Consider the following 26,731-nt stretch of genomic DNA (forward strand, 5'->3'; position numbering starts at 1 on the left):
GGAAGGCAGCAGCCTCTTTCCACACTCGCTGACTGCAGAGCTGCACTCGGCGGAGCCGCTCTTTGCAGGCAGTGGGAAGCCCCAGCTGGCTGCACAGCTCCCGGCTGCAGGCAGGCCAGGGTGCTCTTGGCACTTTTGTTAATGGATGTGACCCCCTGTCCCCGGTCCAGGAGGTGGCATTAACTGCCCGCTACTGCTCTGTAAGTAAATATCCCTTTTTTCCCCTTCCCCCCCACTACCCACAGAACACATCTTTGGAGGTGTCGCTTTAAACAAAGAGGGCAGAGAGGAGGAGAGGGTTGTTTAATATCCCTGTGGGTTATTGAGGAAGGATGCAAGGAGAGAGATTGCCGGTCCCCCTTTCTCCCAAGTGCACGGGCAGGGGTGTGGGGAGGACAAAAAGACAAATTTCTTATTGCAGCAATTACTGCTGCATGTCCGTCAGCAAAGTGACACATCAGCGAGCTGATGAGGCACCGGGTCTTTTCATGTGTAACTATTTTTAATGACTGTATTGTGCTGCCTGTGTAATCCACCGGGAAGGTGATAAAAAGTAGAAGATGGGGTCTTAGATTCCTTACACCTCCGTGCACTCCTGCTGCCGGGCTCAACAAAGGAGCATTTTGGTACTGTAGCAAGAACAGATGCACATGAAACAAAGGTAGCCTCTCCTCTTTGCCGGCAAACGGCGTGGATAGATCGTGTATGGGAAAAACGGGAGCCATCAGCATTGTATTTCTTCTTTTTTATGTGGAGAGAATAAATTAGAATACAAATCCCAAGTATTAGCTCTGCATTCCTTCTTTTTGTGCTTCTCTCTGTGTGCATGTGTGTGCAGCCACAATAACCCAGTCCTTACTGTATGCTAACGTGGATTTCTCTGTGTATGTAATAAAGGAAATACTAACTTTGTCTGCATTGATGGCTGTTCCAAACTTTTTACTTCCCCCAAGGGATATGGCTTTTATTTAGTTGACCAAATACCTGCATATTACAGCTAGGCTCTGTATGGAGACACACAGCTTTGCTGAGTACAGCAAATGTTATAAAAATATAGATACCAGCAAGTCAGTCTGTAATTGCCACTCCCCTGACTCCAATCTAGAGGTATATTAACTAAGATTGCTAATTGACATTGAGATTGTCAGGGTCAGTAGCTGTAACATTTATTGATGGTTAGGTGTATTTATATGTTGTCTTGAATAGGAATTGTTCTAAAAGGGACCAACATCCCTCTGTTGGTCCCATCTATGTTATTAGATACACAAATCCATTAAATGTGAAAGAATGCTTCAGTTATGGTTGTCTCTGGGGTTTTTGCTGTGAACCCTATTTTCATCAGTTCATAAATTTATTGGACTCCCAGCTTTCTCAACAAAATCTTCTGTGCCTTTTATCAGCCAGATGGTAAACTTTGAACATTATTGCTTCAGGCATTTGGCTATGGAAGGCAAAAAAATAAAAAACCAACTCACCAAAAAAACCCATGTGTTTGTTTATTTTACAAAAATGTAGGTCTGTTTTGTGCACCTGTAAACATAACTGGGAAAGGATGGATTCTAAAGGTTGCTCTTTTTCAATAAAAGCTGGCCAATTCTTGGTGACATATGCAGAATTTTTTTTTAAAGTATATGAGTTGCTGTATTGAAAACTCAGTTCCTGACACAGCCTAACATTACTATCAAAATCTGATCAGAGAACCAATAAAACTCTCTTTTACCCTAGCCATAGGGTAAAATGACCTCTGGCTTGTGAACTAACATGTGGTTGAGGTGAATGGGGCAGCTGAAAAGACATAAAATGATGTTGTTAAGCAATCAAATTCCTAAAAGTTACCTTGGGTTCCCACCTGACATCTCCATCTAACTAGTACAACTGAGGCTAGGGGGTGAACCAGTTCTTGTGGTCTTTTGAAAAAGCCCAGGACAGCAAAAGTGCTGGGATAAAATATAGTTAATTTTGGTTCTCACCATTCTGCCAAATGGGCTCCCACAGAAAGTGGTAGTGCTACATATGCAAGCATCAAATAGTCACTTCCAGGTGGTTTGGATTTACAGGGAAATACTACTAGTTTTTGTGAAATCACTGTTATCTCCCAGCAGTGGCTACATTGTGTCAGATACTGTTTGTCCATGTGAAGTTCCTACCACACAGAGCATGTAATGGTGATTCCCAACTGAAGAACTCAGGAGCAAATAATGATCTGTTTCCCACTCCTTAGAGAAGTCCAGGGATAGCACTTTCCCTGAAATCACATCTTTCCTGTCCATACAGGCATCAGCTCTCCCTGATGGCACACCTTGCATTAGAAAAGAGATCAGATAGCTCCTTTGATCACACACAACACAGTCTGCCAGGATTCCATCATGCTTTGAATGTCAGAAGCCAAAAATAGAAAACAACCTCAAAACATTGGTGACAAAGTAGAGCTCCTATAATTGTAAGGGTTAATGACAGTTTCTGCTGCACTGCACTGCAAATTCAATCTTTCATTCCAAAAGAAAAGGATAAGGAGGGCTGCAAAGACCTATATTCACAAGAGACCCCTGGTTCAGTTCTCCAGGGCATTGAGCTCAAGCAATGTGTTACTTGCTGATGTACCTCCTTGCCTTGCCTCATCTCACCGGGGCCAGGATATTCAGAGTTAAGGGAAGGTCAGATAAGTGTTAACATCATCACCCACAAGCAATTCCTGTTGCTGCTGGCCAGCATGCTCACAGTCTTTCAGGGTCCCCAGGGACCAGGAACATTCAAGTCTAGGTCTCATCCATGTTTCTCTGATGGATAAATCTGTCCTGAGCATCTCTGGACAAACTCTGAATGGTGTAGTGTTGTAGGCAATCATCTTCCCTCACTTGGGTACTGCTTCAGAGACTGGGGGAATCTCATAATTTGCATTTTTAGACTGATTAATTCTAATGGTGTAGTTTTAATATTTAATTTACATATGCACACTTATTTGTGATACAGATTCACCACAAGTGAGAGTGTGAAATGGCAGGGTAATGACAGGTTTCATGAAAATAAATCTTGGATACATTGACAGCCACTGAAGCATTAACATTTCAACAATATTAATTAGCTATATATAGATAGAATTTGATTATAAACCAGTAGAGCCTTTTCCGAAGGATAAATATCAAAATACTCATGCCAGTAACTCATACTCATGGTGATAAAGTTAATTTTGTTCCTTTTCACATACCCTTCCATATTATGCTGAATTATATCAACTAGGATGCTGAATGGTAACTGTACATATTATGATATGCCATAAGAGGAATGCAGGTGAGCATAACACTGACATAAGCATATTCACCATTCCCTTTCACAGAAAATTCCTGAATTTAAAGTTTCAAATATATCCACCACCACAGAGAAAGTTCTAAGGCATCACTCTGATGGTGTTTGTTCTTGACCCCCAGCAAGCATAAATGTAAGGGGTCAAAACCCACCACTGTTTCTTCACTTCATTTTGCATAATAAAAGCAGCAAATTGCATAAAGCCATGAAATACCTGCAATCATTTACATAGCTGTGTTTTGTCATTGCTCTGAAGCACCCATGGGATTTAGAGCAGAAGTGTCTTCAGAGACCAGGATCTTGCCTTTGATGAATTCCACCTTTCCCTACTATGCTGTGCAGCTCTCCATGGTGGATTCAACATCTTCCTTCTTCAGCTGGAAATAATCTTGCCCACAAGAAGATTGCCTATGTCCATGCCATCAGGCTCTCTATGTCTTTGCGCTTTCTTCTGTACCTTTCACACACCACAGGTACTTTGGCTCAACGTCAGTAGATGTTCTCTCTGCTCTCTGGGTCCAGTCTTCAGCCACAACCCCCCCAAGCTGGGCCTAACTGGTTTCACACAGGTGCAATCCATCTGGTTTTCTAAGATGTGCCCAGCTGAAGGGATGCCCCAAGGTTTATGTAGCCTCCTTTGTCACATTTTGTAAGGCCGTGGGCATGGCAGCTGGGCAGGGAAGTGTGGGTACCTCACAGCCCTGAGGCATTCCCTGCCACAGCAGTTTTATCCAGCAGCTGTGAGAGGTGCATTAACCAATCCCCCAAACCAGGCTTGCCAATTATCTTAGACACAAGGGGCTTTGTGGTCTTACCTCAGTAAACAACCACAGCCGTGCTGCTAGAGGACAGGACAAAAAACAAAGCATTCTTCTTCCACAGAATCATCCCAACTTTTCTTCTATCCTTTCTTTAAAGAGGGAAACACAGGCTATTTGGGACATTATTCTGGTTTTGTGCCCTGGGTAGTAGTAAGGAGGATTTAAAAAATACAGAAAAATTTGGAAACATGACTGCATGGCAGCACATGGCATTTCTGGGCATTTTTATCTTAAAGTCTAATTTCTCTGAGATTAGCAGTCAGTGTTCCTGACAATAAAAGAAAGCAATCCTTTTCTGGAAAAACAAACCTTTGTTGGAGTTTAGTGTCTGCAGACATTTAGCTTATACACTACTTCTGCAGGATAGTGCCAGAAATAATAAAAAAGTTTATTAATCTTATACTGTTTTTCTCCACTATAATGTTCTGTTATCTGCTTAAATGCTGTTATTAGAAATACAATTTTTTATGCCTAAGCAGGATCAAGTACTTGACCTTTCCTCTGAACAAGCATTTGCTTATTTTGCAAGAGAAAGAAGGAGGACAGCAATTTCAAAAGGCTTTAAAATACAAAATAAAAGCAAGCCTTTCCACTTGAACTGTGCTCCTCCTTGCTGTGGCAGATTTAAGTCTTCATGTTCCAGGTTATTTCAACACTCTTCTTTTGTAACTGAATTGTGTGCAGGAATATGGGTAAGAGCATAGACCCTCCAGTCATTTCAGTATCAGCCTGAGATACTGAAATGATAGACCATAGAGCAAAATCTGTGGGGTACCATTTCAAAGTGTCAGTGCTCAGTTCTTCTGTGGCATTTGTAGATATTACTACTGGCTCTTGCTCTACCACTGCTGGAGTGGCTCTAGACTGGAGCAGATCTTTATTGACTGCTAAACACAATAAACCACACAGGAACCACAAGTGGAGAGCTCCTTCTCCGCTGCTGTAACTGGGATTACTTTAGCCAGATGCATGAGGAGCCTTGCCACACAAGAAACATTTTCTATTTCATTTTTTTAAAATTATTTATGTTCTGCTAAGGATACAATCTTACCCAGCACACTATCCACTTTCCAGTTCATGACAAGCTGACTGTGCAATCCAGACAGGAACCAGGTATGCTTTGGTTATCTACATAGGTTAATGCAGTCTGGTCAGAAAATTGCACTACAGAGATTAAAAAAACCTCTAAAAAACAGATCAGAATGTTATACCATACACAAAATAAGTCAGCCATTTCCAAGGAAGGTGAGTCCTTGGAAAAACCCTTGGAAAACCTTGGAAAAAATGTAATTTTGAAGGATATTGCAAGGTAACTTTATTAAAAATGATTTTTTTTCTTTAAGTAGCTTTTAAAATTTAGCATCTAAAGGCATGACTGGGATATTTTACTTGGGGTCAATTTTTTTATTATTTTATGTTATTATTACTATTGTTTTCAAATATTAAACCAATTTTCCTGGTTTTTGATGAAGAGAAAATGGTCATTCCTGATTTTTCTAAAGTAAATTAAAAATAAATAAAATTTGATTGCCCTCTTTTCCCCTCGCATGGCCCTATGGTTTGGTTTGGAAAGATGCTTAGATCTTCCAAGTGTTTTCCTGTTGCTGAAACAAGATGACAGATAATGAATGTGGCTAAATTGCAAGGAAAAAAATCACTTCTTGCCAGAAAGACCAGCGTCGTTTGAACTGTCAGTTCATGGTTGTAAATAAATCTTTTCATTTTAGCCTTTGGAGCATTAACATAAATTGTTTCCAAATGCTCCAAACCTGCATGGCTCATGTCACTGGAGTTGCCAGACACAAATCTTCCTTCATCAGGGGAAGAGAAATAAACAAATAGAAAATTCTCCATGTGTACTGTTCTTCTGGAAAAATAGTCAGGTGGGAGAAATTCCTGTACATCTTGAAGGAAGACCTTCTGTTTCCTATGCAGATGGCTAACACAACATACTGATCCAGGGGCATGGGGAGAGAAAGCCCCAACGCTACTCAGCTAATTCAGTCAACAGCAAGTCCTCCTTTGGCATCTACAGGGGCTTCATTCTGTGTCTCCAGATGCTGTTACAACAAGAGGTCAGAACTTCACTGAATAAACTAAACAACTCCTACATGGTTTAGATTGTTCCCCTTGGCCTCTTTCTCTCTCTTGTGCTGTGCATCTGCACCTCTCAGTGCTCATCACCCCCTATGAAAAGTTGAAACAAGAGATGGACAGAACAGCATTTATTAGGCTTGCAGACACAGCTGAAGAAGCAGGCAAGGTCTGCTTTTTCAGTAGTCAGTAGTGTCATGGGATGGGGGAACACTGGATTATTTCTTAATGACATGATGAGCCCTAATATTTATGCAGTAATATGACAACTTTAGGAATTACTGCCAGTAAAATGAGACTGAGCCAACGGGGAAAGAAGAGGAAAGAAGCATAGATTTTGAGTCAGTCTACTAACTTTTTGTTAATTTTCCTGCCAATTCTTTCTTCCTGTGAGACACAGTGTGGGTAGTACTAACATTTGGCATAAGCTGTAGCTTCTCTTTTGGGCAGACAACTGAAAGCTCTTTTCCTTTCGGAGATGTACTTGCTATGTCTGATGCTGTAGGAGGGAGACTGAATGGCAGAAAAAATCAATTTCTTCATCATGATTATGTTGAGAGGAATCTGAAAAAGCATAAGTATAGAATGACTACAGTAATAAAATCTAAAGATCTTTAACCACAAAGTGCTGTAATAATGATGAGCCTCTGTCCCACAGCTCTTTATGGTCAACAAGTATCAAACACAAGAGAAAGAAATAGATCAATGGCAAGGAGGTTGAATTGCAATTTGTGTTCATCTACAGCCATCCAAGTTTCCTGTTTTGTTTTTTTTCCCCTTAAAGTCCAAAACTGTGCATATACCCTGCACTAAGCTAAACATGAGGGGATTTTATATAACAGGAATTAATGGACTGGCAATGTAAAGGACCATGTGTACAAAGTGACAGGCAAAAATATTGCTCAGTGTGATTTTAGGTTCCTTGATTGTAAGACAACAGCGAAATTATTTGTTTGAAATTCCTTATAGTATTTACTAGATAGGACCCATTATTACCTCACACTTAATTCTCTCTGGAGCAGAAAAAACTCTGTACAATATGCTCAAAATAGCACAGAGTAGATCATGAGATTCAGTCCAAGACCTGGATTTAAACAGCCTGGAATTTTGGGATGCTTCAACCTTAATTCCAGCTTACTGAATGAAACCACATGAACCTGAATTCCTAACTTTAAAATATATTGGATCCAAAATTGCTCCCAGATCCAATAAAAGATTCACAAAACTAAAGCCAAAATGCAGATCTTGTCTTTCAGTTTCCCAGATCTCTACAGCTGCTCCTCAAATCTCATCCAGAGCTGTCCCTGCATTGTCTTCACAGAGCAGAGTTCATCCCTAAATCTGTTTGAGATGTAGAAATGAGGACTGCCTCTCCCTGCTCAGGGTGAGGGGGACAATCCCCTGGGACAATCTTAAAACACATTTAACAAAACTAGATCTCTTTCAGGATTGCAGGGCTGTGCCCAGGTATTTTCTGAAATCATGGAAGCAAGTATTAAATAATTGCTGAATTATTTTGAATTGTTGAATTATTACATTATTATATGAATTATTAAATACATCTATTATATTATGCTTGCCTCTGCTCCAGTGAAATCCACCCAGAAGACAATTCAGCACTCAAGAGGGAAAGTCCTGTGACCAAGAGACAGGAACGTCCACTTCTAAGGGAACAGTCCTTCTTCCAGTCACAAAGCACAAGTCACAAATATTTAACATTTAGTAGCTTTGGATGAAATGGTATAAACCTGTAAAGGAATCACACTCTATAGTTTTTGCTTTTACACATCAGGACTGCAGAGAAATTTTTCACTCTTCAGTATCACACATCTACTTTTAAATCAGGGTTAGAAAGAAATAATTCTGAAGAAGGGTGACAAATGCAAATTCATAAGTGGTTTCTGCTCACATTTTAACTTAGCAATAATGCACACTGAATGGGCAACAAAATCCTATCATTTGGAAAAAAATACCTAATATAGGTAAAAAGTACATATTTCTGTCCTAAATACAGGCTATTTGAACAAAAGCTAGCAATCCTCTCAGTCTTAGTCATACATCTGCACATATATCTCAGTGTACATTGGCCTGACTGCATTTTGCTGAGATTACTCCAGAAGGAAATTAGGTCCTGACTAGTTCTTTCCTGGGAAAGTCCAAACCTATTATGCAGGTTAGGGGTGTAAACAGGCTCAAAACAGGGAGGAAAATCCATTATCATCTATTAAATGTTCTGGTAAAGACTGCAGGTGTATTTCAAGAGAAGACTAACTTGCTGGAAGCAATTGTTACGGAAATGTCCCTATGTATTGTCCCTGTTCTCCTGCCTTATACTTCCATTGCTAGCTGCTGCTGCTGGAAATGGGCTACAGGGGAGCTTTGGGTGGTCATTGCACTTCTCTCTCCAGCACATCTTCTTACTTTCTGTCTTCTTATCAGTCCTATGATCCTCTCTGCTCCTTAAGGACAAAGAGCACCCTACATACTCCCAGTTCCCCTCTGGGATAAGAAAGTTACTTAGTTCCTAGACCATTTTGAAGGCCAAAGCAGTTGCCCTGCTAGTCCTGGGTTGTCAGAAGCACAGAAGACCAGCTGCCAGGATTTGTGCTTCCTTCCAGGCATATTTTGGGGCTTGCTAGTTTGTCTCTCTTCTTTAGTAGTTACTTAGTATTCGTAAGACTTTCCAGCACTGGAGACATCACTTACCTACTTCACATGAGTAAAAGCACTCACCCCTCAGTCTGGGCTAGTCACCACAAAATTCAGCAGTGTATTGGCCATTTAAAAATAAAATTAGTCCATTCAGACAGCTCTAAAACCTTAATCATATCCCAGCGAGACAGAATGAAAGATAATAATAAAAACTGAAATCCTGGAGAAGAACTCAGGATTTCAGAATGCCCTATGGGTGGCTCCCACTGCCAGAGGGAGAGGACAAACTCCAGAAATCAGCAACCTGTGCCAAGAGCACTAAGCAAGTAACATTTTGTTTAAAACTGAGAGCTGAAGCTGGCAAAAGGACTGCAGGTGCTGTAAATGTCACTTGCACATGAAAGACAGAGGTAGCCACTTAAGCTATTAGTACTCAAAACATTTAAGGATTTATAGATCAGATGTGCCTTAAAGAGGAGGTGCAGCCTGGCAGGCAGTTAAGATCATGCAGTCCAGGTGGCATGTACTTTCTACTTGGGAAATTGCCTTTCCTAAGCAGGCAGCTATGCCCTCCTCCAGATGTACCCTCCAGATTTCAGGTGCAACACATGCTGCAAGCCTCAGGTTAAGAAAGAAGGTGATGACTGTCATGAAACCCAAAATAAATTGTCCCAGGCAATAATAAATATTCATCAAAGACATTTGTGTCATCTTTGCTTGCGTGTGCATCCAGAAAATGATAGAGCTGTAACAAGACTTGAGGAGCAAACATCAATTGCCCCTAATTCAGACAAGCTGAAACATTATATACAGTTTCTTCTACTTGATTTTTCCCTTTCCTAGTAATTTTTTTTACATTTGTCTGAGCCAGAAAACCCAGGAGCCAGCTCCCATTTGTGTCCCAATACACTACAGCTATTGGACAACTTCTTCAGGTGCATCAGAGGAGAATCAGATACACAGTCACCAATCCTACACCTTCCGCCCCCACAGTCCATGCACTAGCAGAGATGGAGGGCTGGTGTCTGCCTGTGGAGAAATGATTGCCAGACATTGGCCCACTGAGAATGCAGAGAAGGAAGGTGCAGAAGCACATAACTGTGGTGCCTGATAGTCTGTGCATGACTCAAGTTTACTAGCAATGTAAACCTTTCTCTTGCCTTATCCAGGAGATGTTGCTTCTGAAGGAAGATTAGCTGGCTCATCCTCTTAATGGACTTGACTCCCTCCATCCCCTAGAGAAACACCTTCTGGTTGCAGACCTATAGGTCAAATTCCATTTACAAATCCCACAAGAATTCTTCACACTCAGGGTTTAATCTTTCCTCTCATCTCTAGCACTAGGTCTGGCCAAAGATGGATCAACAGATGGCTAATTTAGATGGGCTGCACTGCAAAATTTATAGCCCAGATTTTTCCTATTGTGTTCAATTATTTGACTGAAAGTCGGATTAAAATTGAGGTACAATGTGAAAAACAATTAATAAACATCTCTTGGGGGATTGGGTCAAGTGTAGCTCTGTCTGACATGTGCTTGTTCCTGTCTTTGTGGCAGGATAGCTGGGCTCCAGACACCAACATGACTGAACGCTTTGATTGCCACTACTGCAAAGAGTCTCTATTTGGTAAGAAGTACATCCTGAAGGAGGACAGCCCCTTCTGTGTGAAATGTTATGAAAATCTTTATTCCAACACCTGTGAGGAGTGCCAAAAACCTATTGGCGCTGACTGCAAGGTATGTTGGATTTGTGTCTTGTTACAGAAATCTTGAGAGAGCAGCCTGGATACAGAGCTCTGAGATCTGGAAGGATCCAGCCTAACAACTACACAGGGGTTTCTTTTGATGGCAGAGCATGTTTTCTGGACCCCAGTATCTGTTTTCTATTGTTTCACTTGGCAAACCCCTCTTTACCCAGCATGGTAATAGAAATGCACTCCTGTAAAGCGCAGAATGATCCGATGCTCTGATGTAAGAAATTCTCTTTGATTCATTGGGTGAGCCTTTCCTCAGGGCTAGCTGGGATCTGAAAGGGTGACTGAAGCTGGTTGGGCCTGCTTTTGGGTCAGAGGGAGCTAATCCACTGCTGGCTTTGCAGTGACCACACTTCTGAGGTCATCAAGAGACACACACTCAAGCAAAGGTGCTAACTTGGAGCTCACAGAAATCCAGCTAATGCTGACTCAAATAACAAATCAGATAGAGATAGAAAAATTAACCTTTTAAATACAGAATGATGATAGTGGAGTCTATGGGATGGACAGAGCAGAGGCCTTGCCTTCTTGAGTTATGCACTGCTACAAGACATGGAAACACCTGCCTGGAACAGAATAGTTGTGACCACCTGTATTTCTTTTAAATAAATTTAAACAACTGGAGTTCATGCCAGTTTCAGCCTGCCTGAATGAGGACAGAGGAGCCATCCAGTGAAGTGTCTGTTACACAGCTACCAACAGACTTCATCTGATATGCATCCTCCTTGCATAAAATTGGCCTGTTCGAAGTTGGGCAAGATTTTCACTGACAGAGCAAGATTGCAATAGAACTGCAATTTGTATTGCATGCCCATAGGATTCTTCACAACCCAAGGATATCTGATTTTTGATTTCCCATTGCTGATCCATTCCTCTACAAAAATGAACTAATTCCCATTAGTGATACTACCACCCAATCACTATTTCAGAGATAAAAAAATATATGCTTACTCACACTGGAAAAAATAAATGCCTCATACCTTCCAAATTGATCTACAACACCCTATTGGCAAATCAGTAGGAAAGTCCTTTTCAGAAGCCTTAAAAAGGTAAAAAATTTTTCACCACCAAGACAGGGAACTGGCAATAATCTGTAAGAAGGTATAAAATTGCCAGCTTTCCTACAGCTCATAAATATTCAGGTTAGAGATGAGATACAGCTGGCCTGGCCTGACCTGAAAAAGCAAAATATTCCTGCCGTGTTCCAGAATGTGCTTTTGTTTTAAGGTCTCTTTCTAATCCCCTGAGAAGATATTTCCATGTGTTGATAGTCAAGAATTTAAAAACTTGGACCAGCTTCAACAAATCTTGGTCAAAGTATTCAGGAATTAATCAGGCTGAACTTTTCAACCCAGATTTATGTATTTAGGGAGTGTGGGTGTTATCCGATATACTGCTTTTCTTTACTTTCAAGTGAAGCACACTCTAATAACAGATTGAAAAAAAAAAAAAAAAACCCCACTGTCTGCAATCTAAGAATATTTTATCTATGTAAAAACCAGAACTATATGTGGAAAACACAACTAAGAGATAGTAAATAAAGATTTCTTAAAGATCTAAAAAGCGTGCCAGAAACAAACATGTCCTTTTGTTGTTTCTGTGACTGCTGTTTGTGCCTGTTCATGCTGTAGTTTTTGAAGCTGTTGATCAATTTTAGTAAATTCTGATAAATGGATAAAAGTTGAAACTTAAATTCCTGCAAGTTTTCTGAAAAAAACCTGTGTTTGGGTAGAAAAAGAGATCCTATGAATGTTCTCATTGAGAAGAAAACTGAAGTAGTTTTTCAATGACAGTAATAGACACTAGAGAACACATTTGAGAGAGCCCTTACATGCGCCTCAGCCACAAGATAAGTTTCAGATGAAGTGTGTACACTGTGACTGAGCATAATTCAGCCATCAAACAGTCACAAAAAAAATCAGGCTTCTCCTCATTAAACTGTATGAATATGCAGGTATATAAGTAAAAAAGAAATACACATACACACACCTATATATATGCATTTTTACATAAATCTTTTTACACATACTTTTTCATCTGAACAAAGAAGAGAAATTGTACTACATTTGGGAATGAAACCAGTGTGTTTATTGTATAGACGGAATTGACTCCAATTTGTTTGTATGCTTGACATAACCCAAAACTGTAACATTTGGAATAAAAAATTTAATGGAGTGACAGTGTCATGAGAAAAGGTCACATCCAGGCCTCTGCATCTGGCAGCAGTGTCCACACTTACATCCACATTACAACATGGAAAGTCCCACAAAGTTCTCACATCAGATTTTCCTTCACAAGTGCCTTCTTGGCCACCATTATTTCTCTTCACTAAGAAAAGCTACACAGACAACTGTAGGAGTGGGTCGGGGTCTCTTGCACGGTCGGGATGGACGGAGACAGAGATCTCTGAAGCTAAGTCGTAGACATGCAATTTATTGCAAAGGCGTGAGTGCAGAGCTTTCCTGGGAGCTGCCAGCTGCAGCTCAGAGCAAAGCTGAAAGAAAGCGAAGAAGAGCAAAAAAAAGAAAGCAAGAGTGAGAGAAGCTTAGAGCATAGAAGAGTGAGCAAGTAAAAACAAGAGAAGAGTAAGAGAGCGAAGTTCTCGTTACAATAGATTAAATCATGTTCTGTGTTGAATATTCTGATTCTCACTAACTAATCTAATACAAGATACAAATCTTATAGCATTTACATACAGCTTATAAGAATCACTACATTACTATATTGTGTTACATTTTAAACTCTAAAAACTACTCTTTAGACCTCTCCTGCCAAGCAGTCAAGGTCTTCTTCTGACTTTTAGACTTGCTTACTTAAAGAAAGTATTGTTTCATCAAGAAAGAGATTACTTGCTCAGCTACACTATTGTTTTCCCGTTGTTCATTAGCTAAGAAATCTCAAAAATTGCCTTCATTTCAATCTCGTCTACTTTTTCTATATTCTCAAAATCTTTCACTAAACAATCATATTTATAAACTTCCCTGTTCCTTCCTCACCAACAAGAACCAGATACTCTTAATTTCCTTCTTTCCCACCCTCCCAATTACAATCAAACCTCCTATAACTGACAGGGTTACAACAAAGTGAAAACACAGGTGCTGAGAAGAGGACACTTGTAATACTCAAATTCTGACAGCACTGGACCCTGAGAGGATGAAATTGATGCTGAATTTTCACATTGTGTATTAGCTATAGCACAGAGAGCCCACAAGGCAGCAATGCTGTAGAGAAACTTACCGTGAATTCAAGTCAGGGGAGAAATTTCTTCACTATCTTTCTAATTTTTCAGGTAGTTTATGGGTAACTGTGAACTTAACTGAGTAATAACTAATTTGTTCCTTGTTTTAAAAGAACAAGTCTTGCCACCAGAAGATCTCAGAATGACAACATATGTCTGAATGACACCTTTGGGCATAAGCCATTTCATTAACTGTAAACACTTCTAGCTGATGCTTACAAAACTTTCACAGACAAATTAAAAGCTTCATATACTGACTGGTAGGAGGCACCAGCAGGCAGTATGAAAATACAACGTTATTTCTCTCATACCTATTACACATTATCCATATGCCAACAGGTTACAGGAGAAATTTACTTTTCTAGAAAAAAATTGTCATTTTAATGGCTAAGTCCCTGGTGAATGCTCACCACACCTACAGTTTCATGCTTATTTCTGGAAATCCATACATCTTGCACACATTTGCTTAACTGCTGAAGGGTTACTTTTGGTTGACTTTGGCTTTTTTAATACTTTCCTTGCAGATCCTATGATATGGAAACCTTGCAAATACTGGAAATACCTTCAGTAATCCTGTGTTTAATGCAGTCCACAAGTTGGCTTTGCCAAGCAGAAGGGGGTGAAAACTCTCTCTGTGAAATGTGCAAATTAAATTTTGAGTGGATTGTGAGATACAGCTACTGTGTCAGCACGCAGGCCAAAAATGCCTCAAAAGGGTCATTCTCACACATAAACTAAACAAGAAATAAAACCTCCAGCAATGAGGATCAGGAAAGAGAAAAAATAATTATTTTTCTCATTTTTAATATTTAAACCCTGTCCCAGCATGCAACACTTTTTCAGCTCATTATTGAATCTCAGGCTAGTTTTTGTGAAGTGAAATGGTAAAAGAGATGATTACCTTAATATTTCTCACACATATAAGGGGCTGAGTACAGCACAATATCACTTGTTTTTACCTTTTCTCCACATACTTTTATAGGTATGTGCCAGTCTAAAGTACTTAAGGGTTTTGCTACAGGGTATGTGTAGCTAAAATCTGCACAGCATTTAGTTGGCGTAGCCCATTTCCTACATTAAACCTTCTGAAAAGACCACTGTGGTAAAAAAAGCCATGAACAACTTATACAGTTACTGTTCTGGTAATAAACTCTCTAATCTCCTTCTTCCTACTGGGCCCCTATTGAAACCCAGAGGAGTTCAAACCCTGTTGTTCAAGAGAAATGGTACTGCATAATGGCTTCAGTTTGCTTAGACTTAAAAAGCCTGAGGAGAAGACAGTAAAAATGCAGGGTATGAGGAGCCCAAGCTTAACCCAGTTAACTGCTAACCCTAGTCTAAGGCGGTCTTCTGTTTTTTTTTAAAAACACACTTTTCTAAGTCACACGCAGTCCCACCCTAGAGGCCAAATGAACCATGCTGGAGCAAAACTATAGAGAGCTGGGGAGAAGCTGTAAAACTTGATCTTGCCAATGTTAACAGTTATCTTGTCAAAGTTTTCTTTGTGGGTGTCATAATGAAAATAAGGGAAAACACAACAGGAATTAGTTGTATATCACTTGTACCTTCTGCTGGAACAGATTTATTTGGGTTACAATCAGCTAGCATAAACTAGAATTCATATGCCTAGACTAAATCTGATGTTCTTTCAGCTTAACAGAGGAGCAGCCTGACATTCAGAATGCTTTCAGTCAGTTTTTGCACTGAAAAAGTGTAGATTTCAGTGTAGATTTTGTTCCAGATCAATACATCCATAGCTTATGAACAAGTCAAAGCCTCCAGTAAAATATACAACATGCTGCAATAGACCAAACCTCCTTTTCAGTGACCTAAGAACACTCATGATGCATAAATGGTTTCACCAGTACCTTGGACTAGCTTGCTTTCAGATGTGACAGATTCAGAGAAAGAAAGCAATATCCATTTCATCAGTCTAATATTCTACTGTCAAAGTCAGACATTTAGACTCTCTCTACATTCAATGTATAGTAATCCAGAGAAGCTAAAGATTATTCAATCCACTTTTTATCTGGGGTACTTTTTGTTTAGTTTTGCTTCATGACTTCATCATGATGAAATATCTGCTACTGTCACCTACCCAGCAACTGCCTATAAAATCTTGCCATCATAACTGACTCAGGGATCAAATCTTTCATCTTTGACACCTAATCTTTGTCTTCATTACTCTTCTTCTAAAAGGCATGTGCCATCTTCAGGGTATCATTTAATTAATAAAATATGCATACATCACCACATGAATTTTGGATATTAAAAAATAGCTTGCTGAAAATTGCAAAACCAGGAAATGACAGGTAATGAGGAAAAATAATTGAATACATCATGTTACAAGAGAAAGAAGATCAGATCTGATGTTCTACTTTCTAAAAGACAAATTTTAGTTATTTTGGAAAACACTGCATATTGTATTTTTTCTGTTGAAAATATAATATGAGACCAGATTTAGGCTGTTAAACTTCCCCCAAAGAGAAGAAAAAAATGTAAGTAACTTCCAAAGAAGATTGGTTTTCATTTGCTATTAGAAAATATTAAAATATTACAGTCAGAAATTTGTGTTGTTTCAAAAGGATTTAGCTGAAATGAATAGATAAGCTGAATAAACAACTGTCTGAAAGATGTAAAGTGGAAGTCTAAGATATTCTACCACAGAGCGCAATCTCAGAGATGAAAACTGTTGCTCACCATGATTCAAAATTTAGGTGAGTGGCACAGATGTCCAAACAGAAAGGTTTAATTTCATAGTCAAATTTTGACACAAATTACTAAAGTTTAACAAGCTACCACATATCAGCTGAGCTAGATGAAACTGTTTCAGTGTTTCCAGCTAGCTGTTTATGAGAACAAGGCTCCCAAAGACAAACTGTTATTTTAGGTTAACCCAAATCTGTGGTATCTTGCTCTGGCCTAAGATTGCACATTTGGAGTTACCTGTGACTGTACTGACTGACATAGTACAGCTTATGCCAGATCAGGTACGTACCCTTTGTGATGCTTCACACAACTGCAAAATTTGAATTCATTATTCTACCACTCGCTCTTTTCCTTCAATTACCCTGATTAGTTTAGTGCCTGCAATAAATACAGAGTAGATCTTGAGCTAGAACCTGAGAACTTATTTCAGCTGAACTTTTATACTCTCTATTCATGACAATTCTAGCCTTTCACACTCCCAACCCAAACCAGAGCCTCCATATTTTGGGGTAGACACCGCTCTTGTAATCATCCAAGCTCTATTTTGTTTGAAGTCCAAAGACACTGTTCAAGTGTTACATGTACAGGCCACTTTAACTTAAATTTTAAAAAGCACAATCCACTGTTTTAGGTCACAATTTTGAGAAGGACTGTTTCTTTTAAGTAACCAAAGGAACCACTGTGAAGAGTATTTTAAATACTAACATGCCCACACTAATCCCTTGGCCAGTACTCTGGATCACGGGATGCAGGTACAATGTGGTCTTGTACCTTTCAGTACAATCCACATCTGAAATATAGGTAAACCAAAACACAAGAGTCAGTAAAAATTTTTTGTAGTGGAAAAAACCCAAAACAGATCAGACTCATTCCACTCTTGGTGTAAACTTGTCAAAAAAAAAAACCAGAATGCAATTGGGAAAAAATATTTCTGTTCAGGAGTAAATATCCATGAAATGAACTAGAAATCAGCAATAGATAAGGCAAATAGGGGAAGTCTATCATACTTGTCAGGTTAACAAGTTAACTCAAAGGCTGGGCTTTATTCTCAAAGGAAATACCTAAGTGAAATTAGCTGCTCCTCTGTCACAAACAAAAAGGGTACCTTGAACTGAAAAAGGGTTGATAGTTGTCATGAGCTGCTCTTTGTTATCACAGCAAAATAAGTTCACCTTTGTCAGAACATTTTGTTTTCCTCAAAGCAGCCCCAGCTCCTGGCTGGAGTTCAGATTTGGATGTGTTTGCATTCTCTGAGCTTCCAGTTGTGCAAACTATTCATTCCACTTACTCTGTGGTTTTGGATTTCTACAGGATCTGTCTTATAAGGACCGCCACTGGCATGAAACCTGCTTCCACTGCTTCCAGTGCAAGAATTCCTTGGTGGACAAACCTTTTGCTGCAAAAGAGGAACATCTACTTTGTACTGACTGCTACTCCAATGAATACTCTTCCAAATGTAATGAGTGCAAGAAGACAATTATGCCAGGTTAGGATGTTCACTTTTTGGACTAAATATCAAGCCCAAACTCAGCAATATTTGTGAGAAATATTTCTCCTTGACTATCTCTACTAGGTCATGCTGAACTATGTAAAAAACTGGTGATGGTGCATTTTAGTCCACTTCCATGACTAGAACATGTAATGTCCATAATGGCTCATGGAAGAACTTTTATTCATGTGAAAATTTGGTCTAATTACTCAAAATTTAGCTTCTCTCAGACAGATGGAAAATTGATCAAAGTGCCTCTGAAGTCTTTCTTGAGCACAAAGATATGAAGGAAGAGGAAAGAGCTATTTTTTTTAACATGAAACTTGAGGTTATAGTATTAGATTGCTAAAACCTGTTCTTACAACAATACTATAGCATTCTGTGATGATTTGAAGGCCTTAATGTTGAAGTGCTATCAGTGCAGAAATAAAATATTAAAAGGCAGTTTGAAGAATCCTCATACACGCTCCATAGTGATTACTAGTTACTTTGTCAGCTCGTTCTGACATTGGTCATCTCAGATAAAAAGAGGAAACCGCAACCTTTTGCTCCTCAGGTGTAAAAATGAAGGCTTGATGATAAAATAGATCGACAATATTTAAAAGCAGACTACCCTATCTATTATGAGTTTAAACATCTATTATTCCATGTGCACCCATTTTGCTGACACAGAAATAAAAATTGACATGCTTGGGAATAGCCAGTGCAGTTTTAAAGCTGGAACTCCATGACACAGGAAGTCCATTCACATCCCAGAATACTAGTTGTATCCTGGGCTGCACCTAAAGCACTGTGGGGAGCAGGGCAAGGGAGGTGGTTCTGCCCCTTAACTTTGCTGTTGAGAGATCCCACCTGGAGTGCTGCATCCAGCTCTGGGAGCCCCAGCATAAGAAGAACATGGAACAGTTGGAGGAGGTCCAAAAGAGGGCCACAAAGAGAGCTGAAACACTTTGCTTATAAAGACAAGCTGAGGGAGCTGGGATTGTTCAGCCTGGAGAAGGCTCTGGGGCAGCCTTTCAGTACTGAAAGGGGACCTGTAACAAACCTGTAACAAAGGTGGGGACAAACTTTTCAGCAGGGCCTGTTGCAATAGAACAAAGTGTAACTTTTTTTAAATTAAAGAGACTTGATTTAGATTAGTATAAGGAATAAGTTTTCTGCAATGAGGGGGTAAGGTAAAACACTGAAACAGGTTGCCCAGAGAGGTGGTGGATGCTCCATGCCTGGAAAAATTCAAGGTCAGTTTGGATGGGGTTCTGAGCAACCTGATCAAGTTGAAGATGATCCTGCTTACTGCAAGGGCCTTGGGCTTACTGCCAGGGCCTTGGACTAGATGATCCTTTCAACCAAAACTGTTCTATAAATCTATGATTCTATAATGTTATGTGTATATACTTTTAGTACTGCTCATCAGATTCATTGCCATTATCAGTGATTTACTGGGTGGATCACTTTTTGTCTATTGTGCCAGTTATACATTGTATATGTATATGTATATGTATATGTATATGTATATGTATATGTATATGTATATGTATATGTATATGTATATGTATATGTATATGTATATGTATATGTATATGTATATGTATACGTAGTAATGGAAGCTGGATTCAGTGACACGGAATCACTGCTTCTCTTATAACCCAGAAGAGAAGAAATTAATTTTTGTAAGCTTTGCAATTACCCACTGGTCTCTAGATGCTTACCCAAGATAGCTGAGATGTCACCACACTGGGAGAGCAGTACACTCACCATGCTTTTTCTGCTTACACAGCACACTGCCGTAGCACAGGAGCTACAGCAGAGGAGTATGGTCACCAGTGAAAGCATAATTTATTTTGAAAGAACCAGCATGTGATTGGATATCTTTCGTGGAGACTGTTAGTGCTAAACTTGCCCTTTGCTTTGAGCCACTAAAAGCAAAATGTAGATCACAGAATCACAGAATGACTAGGTTGGAAGAGACCTTAAAGATAATCAAGTCCAACCCATGCCCTAACACCATGGCACTGAGTGCCACATCCAGTCTTCTTTTAAACACATCCTGGGATGATGACTGTACCACCTTCCTGGGCAGACCATTCCAGTACTTTATCACTCTTTCTGTAAAAAACTTTTCCTAATATCCAACCTGTATTTCCCTTGGCGAAGCTTAAGGCTGTGTACTCTGGTTCTGTCAGCTGCTGCCTGGAGAAAGAGACCAACCCCCACCTGACTACAGCCACCTTTCAGGGAGCTGTAGAGAGTGGTAAGGTCACCCCTGAGTCTCCTTTTCTCCAGGCTAAACACCCCCAGCTCCCTCAGTTGTTCCTCACAGGGTTTGTGTTCCAAGCCCCTCACCAGCCTTGTTGCCTCCTCTGGACACACCCAAGTGTCTCAATGTCCTTCCCAAACTGAGGGGCCAGAACTGGACACAGCACTCAGGTTGTGGCCTCACCAGTGCCCAGTACAGGGGGAGAATGACCTCCCTGCTCCTGCTGGTCACACTATTCTAGGCCAGGAGCCCTTGGCCTTCTTGGCCACCAGGGCTCACTGCTGGCTCATGTTCAGCAGCTGTCAACCAGCACCCCCAGGTCCCTTTCTGCCTGGGCACTGTCCAGCCACATCCTTCCCAGCCTGTAACGCTGCAGGGGGTTATTGTGGCCACAATGCAGGACTTGGGACTTGGATTTATTAAACTTCATCTTATTTGGCTCTGCCCATCCATCCAGCATTCCAAGTCTCTCTGCAGAGCCCTCCTACCTTCCAACAGATCAACACATGATCCCAGCTTAGTGTTGTCTGCAAATTTACTAATAAAAGACTCAATCCCCTCATCAATAATCCATGTCATAAATAAAAATATTGAACAGAACTGGCCCCAGCACAGAGCCCTGAGGGACACCACTGGTGACTGGCCACCAGCTGGATGCAGCACCATTCACCATCACTCTCTGGACCTGGCCATCCAGCCAGTTCTGAACCCAGCACAGAGTGCTCCTGTCCAAGCTATGGAAACTTTACCATGAGGTGTCCATTTAAATGATTACAAGCTTGTTCTTTCAGTCCTTCTGCAAGCCCAACTCACACTGACTTCAGTCTAGTAGCTAACAAAACAGTGCTCTCCCCTCTTTGAGTTCCAATGACAACACCATCCCGAAGAGAGCACAGCTGCAAATGTAAAAATAAAATTCTAGACTATTAAAAAAAATCCACATCTTCTTTCTCCAAATTATTATTCTTTCAAGGACTGATTTATCTGCTCCTTGACATGATATAGGAAGTTACCAGCATAGAGAGGGCATAATTTTTAGAAGGTGTCTGTTAATAAAAAGGAACAGAAATATTCAAGAATGTAAGTAGCAGAAAGTTCACTTACTACTGATGCAAGTCAATTTAAAAACCAAAAATATCCACCAAATAAGTCCTGAAGTATGCCTCTCAGAAGAATTTAATGAGATCATAAAAGAAGAAAAATATGTAACTAGTAAACAAAGATGAATTAATGCTTGAGAAAGGGAAAATGGTTAAACTTCAGCCTGCAGTAATAGAGGCAGAGAGAATTGGCATCAAAGGCATTAGTGTGGTTCTTTATCATTAGCCAACTCGATCAGCTTGTCAGTCTTCCAAGTATTTGACTTCATGTTTGCTGTTACAGACTCCAGGAGTGATGCAGAACTGCAGGAACTGCATTTGGTTGTTTACCCTTCTGGCCAGTATCAAATATTCTGACTCAAACTGGTACATAGAAATCACACTGTGTGCGAATAAATTTATCTATCTAATAGGGCATCTCCAATTTCCTGGAATAGCTCAGAGTCCACCTGCCATACAGTGCACTGAATCTGCAAAGAACACTATCTGAACCCTAAAACTTTGTTCAAGAGAAGTGCATTTATTTCCTAACTACCATACCACTTTTCTGCTTTTCAATAAAAGGATTGTTTAAATTCCACATTTCAACCATATTTTCAATTCAACTGAAAACAGAGAGAAAGCTTTTTTCTTATTGTAAGGTTCAAGAGACAGAAAAACATTTAGGATAGTTTCTGTTGAGCTGGAAACAATTGCAAACTTATAATACAATCTCAATGAGAACAAGAAAAAGGCTCCTGAGCAGATATGAAATAATCCTTTGTCTCAGACAGAGCCTGTATTTCATTGGGAAAGGGAGGCAAGGTGCTTGACAGGAATTGCATGCCCCATCGTTGACAGTGTTCAAAGCCAGGTTGGATAAGGCCCTGAGAACCTGGTCTAGTGAAAGGTGTCCCTGTCCATGGCAGGGAGTTTAAAAGTAGATGATCTTTAAGGTGTTTTTCAGCCCAAATCATTCTATGAGTCTGTAATTAACCAGGCACCTTGCTGCTATATGAGAAAGACACAAAACAGATGTGGAATGAATGAAGTCAGTCTTTAATGAGGAATGGCCTGACCTCCACTCAGCACTAACAGCAACTTATATTGGTGTCTGTCCAATTCTCTTGAATCTTCCTGTGCAGTGGAATTCATTATTTGCCTAATAAGACCACAAAAAGCTGTTCTAGGCTGTAGCTATTTGCAATAGATGTTTCTCTTCTTTGCAGGAGAAGAGATCTCCGAAAACCTAAAGTGGTACCAAATGTCATGCAAGGCTGGTAGAAACATTAAATAGCCTCTAGCTCACAGCTGCAATGCTTCTGGACTGACAGACAGCTGCCAGGCAAACCAGAGCTACAAACTGCTCTGGTTTCCAGAAGTTCACTTGGTGCTCTGCTCTCATTACAGGCACTCGGAAGATGGAATACAAGGGCAACAGCTGGCACGAGACCTGCTTTATCTGCTGCCGCTGCCAGCAGCCTATTGGGACAAAGAGCTTCATCCCTAAGGACAATCAAAACTTTTGTGTACCCTGCTATGAAATGCAGTTTGCCATGCAATGTGTCCAGTGCAAGAAGGTAGTGCTCTTATTTTGCTTATGTGAAACCTAAGGGATTGAAGTCCATCCCATTTTATATCCAAGTAGGCAGAATATCTCATTTTTGTATGTGTGAAAAGATTAAGAATTAACTGGTTTTAAGAGATTATGTCATTACAGTTCCACTTACTTGTAAAAGAAAACTCCGTGACAAAGTCAGGAGAAGCAGAAAGTAAATACTTCATCTAAAATATGAAATAAACCAGTCTTTCCCAAAGGAAGGAATTTGAAACACATCAGGTAATTCCTCCACCATGAAGAAAGGGACAGGTGAAGGAACAGTGATGAGACAAACTCTGGTAAACACATACAAAAAGCAACATACAAAGAGTAGCTTGAAAAACAGAGTCCAGTTGAGAGTGAGATTTTACAATATATGCAGAATAAAGTACTTTTAGCATGGGGTTTCTTTTTATAAATGAGGAATTACAATAAAGCACTTGCATGATTTTCTCAAGGTCAACTCCAAGCAAAATTGTAATCTTGCTGTTGCTAAGGCTCCTTCCCCTCCTCCCACCTGCAAAAATCTCATCAACCTTCCTCTTTACCAAATCAAAAGACAAACTTGCCACTCTTAAGAAAACACTTTCTTGTCTTTGTTTTTTTCCTAAAACAGGCTATCACCACAGGAGGCGTTACCTACCGGGAGCAACCATGGCATAAGGAGTGTTTCGTGTGTACTGCGTGCAAGAAGCAGCTGTCTGGACAGCGCTTCACCTCCAGGGATGAGTTTGCATACTGCTTGAGCTGCTTCTGCAACCTCTACGCCAAAAAGTGTGCTGGATGCACAAACCCAATCAGTGGTAAGTCTCTCGTGGCTGGTGCTTTTACATTTTGTGGCTGTTGTGTGTGTTGAGTTGCTACTAAAGGCAAAACTAAACAAAAAGTCTGACCTGGTACGAGAGATTCCCAACTAAATCTTTTCATGGAACTCCAACTAGCCATTTTTGAGGTTAAGCAAAAGACAATTACTACTGAGACATTTTTCCCATTTTTTTTTTCTTTTGTACAGCTTCAATACACCTGATGATAACTGCCATAGCCTCAAATTCTGGAATGCTTTTTTACTAACCTCATATTTCCTTCAGAACTATGAATCAAGTCATGACACATGACAGACTTCTTTTTTAATTATCTAAAATGCACCTCTACAAGACATAAATTAACATACTCAGGTGCCATAAAACATTCTGTAAAAAACTACCAGAATTCTGTTCAGAGTCAGGTGCTTTGCTTTTCTTCTGCTGCATGTTGCAGGGCCATTCCTTGGAAGTTAATTTCTGCCATTATCACTAGGGATAACAGCCTTGCTCATTAACTTTGCTGAAAGAAACAGAAGTATTTGAGAACGAAAATGTTAGTCACTACAGAATAAGGATGGCAAAATTAGCACAGCAACAAACAGAATTGCCACAATGGCATCTTTTCACTGCTGTGTGTCAGATCTCCATGTCAGTCTGCATGACCTGATGGCTGACCTGCCATTGTTTTCTTGTAACAGAATGATTTTGCTTTTCAAACAGGACTCGGAGGAACCAAGTACATCTCTTTTGAAGAACGGCAGTGGCATAATGATTGCTTTAACTGTAAGAAGTGCTCCCTTTCATTGGTGGGTCGTGGCTTCCTCACAGAAAGGGATGACATCCTTTGCCCTGAATGTGGAAAGGATATTTAAAGCTCAAACTAAGGGGTGAGGAAGAAGGGAGGAAAGCCGTGCTTGCAATATATAGTCTGAAACACGTGGATGTTCAGAGCTAGCTTTGCCACTCTGTGTCTCACTGTACTATTAACATTTCTTAACCTTTTTCTTTATACTCTCCAAATCTGGAGGGAAAACATCTTGAGAATCTCTAATAGCAGTGTTGGTGTTTAAGATTTCTACCAATAACAAAAACGAATGCAAAACCCATGATGTAAAACTAGTTGGCTGTTTTTGACATAACGTACCATTTTTAAGATTTTTTCCTAAAAATATTCCAGTTACAAGCAAGTGATACAGTTCAAGGATAACAATGGCCACACACAATACATTAATAGGTGGATATCCAGAAGCCTTCTGCCCGCTGAAATCAATGGCAAAGGCCATTCAATTCCAATAAGGCTGGTGTTCTTGAGCTATGTGACAAGAGTGTGCTGTCAAGTCTGTAGAAAGACTGCAAAAGTAGAGCATGTTTCAATGTACATGGATTTGTGACATGCCATAAAAAGATAATGATGAAACAGTGGAAGTGGGAGTGCTTCATGACAGGTACATATTTTATTGCATGTCTAGGCGATCATTGTGTGAAGTACAAGTTCTGATTGACAGTGTCAGTATTACAGTTAGTTGACATTACACTGCACATTGTATTTTTCAAAATAAAACTGTTTAAAATAAAACTGTTTAAAACAAAACTGTGATTGTGGCTTAATTGTATTTACATAATATTTACAAAAATGATTTCACATTCTGAAGAAACACAATGCATACAAACACAACCCTTTTTGCACCCAATTTTTGGGAGTGTGAAGTTTAGACAGTTCTCAGAAGGGCCCTGCTGTACAACATAGTCTTTTACTAATTGAAGTCAGTGGGAAAACTACCAGCAAAAATGAACAAGTGTGTGAAAACACACACTGTACTGACTGCAGCTGATAAAAATGTGTTCATAGGCTCTAAACTCAAGCCCAGGATATTTTTCTTCTCAGCAAGCAAGGAGGTCAAGACAACTCAAAAGACATCCATCTATCTTTGCAAAAGTCAGAAGTTTAACTTCTATAGTAGGGCACGCTTTAATTTTGTTCTCTATTGGGATACATAATACTTTTTGTTATAGCATAATTTCTGCTATGTTTGCCATAGCAGCAACTGTCAGCAACAGTGTGCTAGCAAGACAGTAACATCAAAAGGAAATAATACAAAGGAAGATAAACCCTTTCCCAAAGCAAACTGCAAGAAATATGGCCATGTTATGATGCACAGTCCCAGTACACCTTCCAGATGGAATTCATTTGTGTTCAGAAAAAGGAGCAAAGAAATATGTCACACCTCCAACAGGAATCTTCAGATGTGAAATCAATATTTAGGAATATACTTACTCTGTGTGCTACTGGGTAGGGAAAGTTTGCTCCTTGAGTTTGTCTCTTAGTACCAAGTGCAAAGTGCTCACAGGTCATTCCCCTCATTAATTCAACCATCTAAATAGATGTATCAGATCAGATTTAGTTTATTGCACACCATTTGAAGAACTTGGCTGGCTGACATTTTTGAAGTGCACACTGTGCTAATCAGAACTCAGTGAATGATTAAATTCTATTCCTTGGTGATTTCATTCTATGATGAAAGCTGTAGCAATAGCCACAAAAATCCCTCTTTATCCACACCTCTGAAAGGTGAGCAAACTCCTCACTCTCTCCTCAGGGGTCTGCCAATCCCCAGCACACTGCAGCTCTGCTCTAGTGCTTTGCAGAGAGAAGAAAGATTCCTTTGAGCTAAAGGGGTAGTGCCCCTGTACTTGGCACTGATGAAAACCCACATCTTGAGTCATGTGCTCAGTTTTAGGCCCCTCATTACAAGCAGGACAGAGGTGCTGGAGTGTGTCCAGAGAAGGGCAATGGAGCTGAAGGGCAATGGAAGGTGCTGAAGCTGGGAGTTGCTTAGCCTGGAGAAAAGAAGGCTGAGGTGAGACCTTACTGCTCTCTACAACTGCCTGAAAGGAGATCATACCAAGGTGGGGCTTGGCCTCTTCTCTCAGGCA

General features: G+C 40.0%; 1 protein-coding gene across 5 annotated transcripts; it reads left to right on the plus strand.

Annotated features, from left to right (window-relative positions):
• On the plus strand, positions 1-25,388 carry FHL2 (four and a half LIM domains 2). Of its 5 annotated transcripts, XM_030955689.1 has the most exons (7): positions 1-200; positions 6,060-6,199; positions 10,426-10,605; positions 17,881-18,055; positions 22,805-22,974; positions 23,611-23,797; positions 24,518-25,388. In XM_030955689.1, the coding sequence occupies exons 2-7, from the start codon at positions 6,182-6,184 to the stop codon at positions 24,667-24,669; spliced, it is 882 nt and encodes a 293-aa protein (XP_030811549.1). In that variant the 5' UTR covers positions 1-200; positions 6,060-6,181; the 3' UTR covers positions 24,670-25,388. The 5 variants fall into 5 exon arrangements, with proteins under 5 accessions (XP_030811549.1, XP_030811556.1, XP_030811575.1 ...); XM_030955696.1 differs by lacking the exon at positions 6,060-6,199; XM_030955715.1 differs by lacking the exon at positions 6,060-6,199 and having other exon boundaries at positions 10,426-10,495.
• Positions 25,389-26,731: the final 1,343 nt, after the last annotated feature.

The sequence above is a fragment of the Camarhynchus parvulus genome, chromosome 1 (assembly GCF_901933205.1).
Source record: "Camarhynchus parvulus chromosome 1, STF_HiC, whole genome shotgun sequence".
In the NCBI taxonomy this organism is placed as follows: Eukaryota; Metazoa; Chordata; class Aves; order Passeriformes; family Thraupidae; genus Camarhynchus; species Camarhynchus parvulus.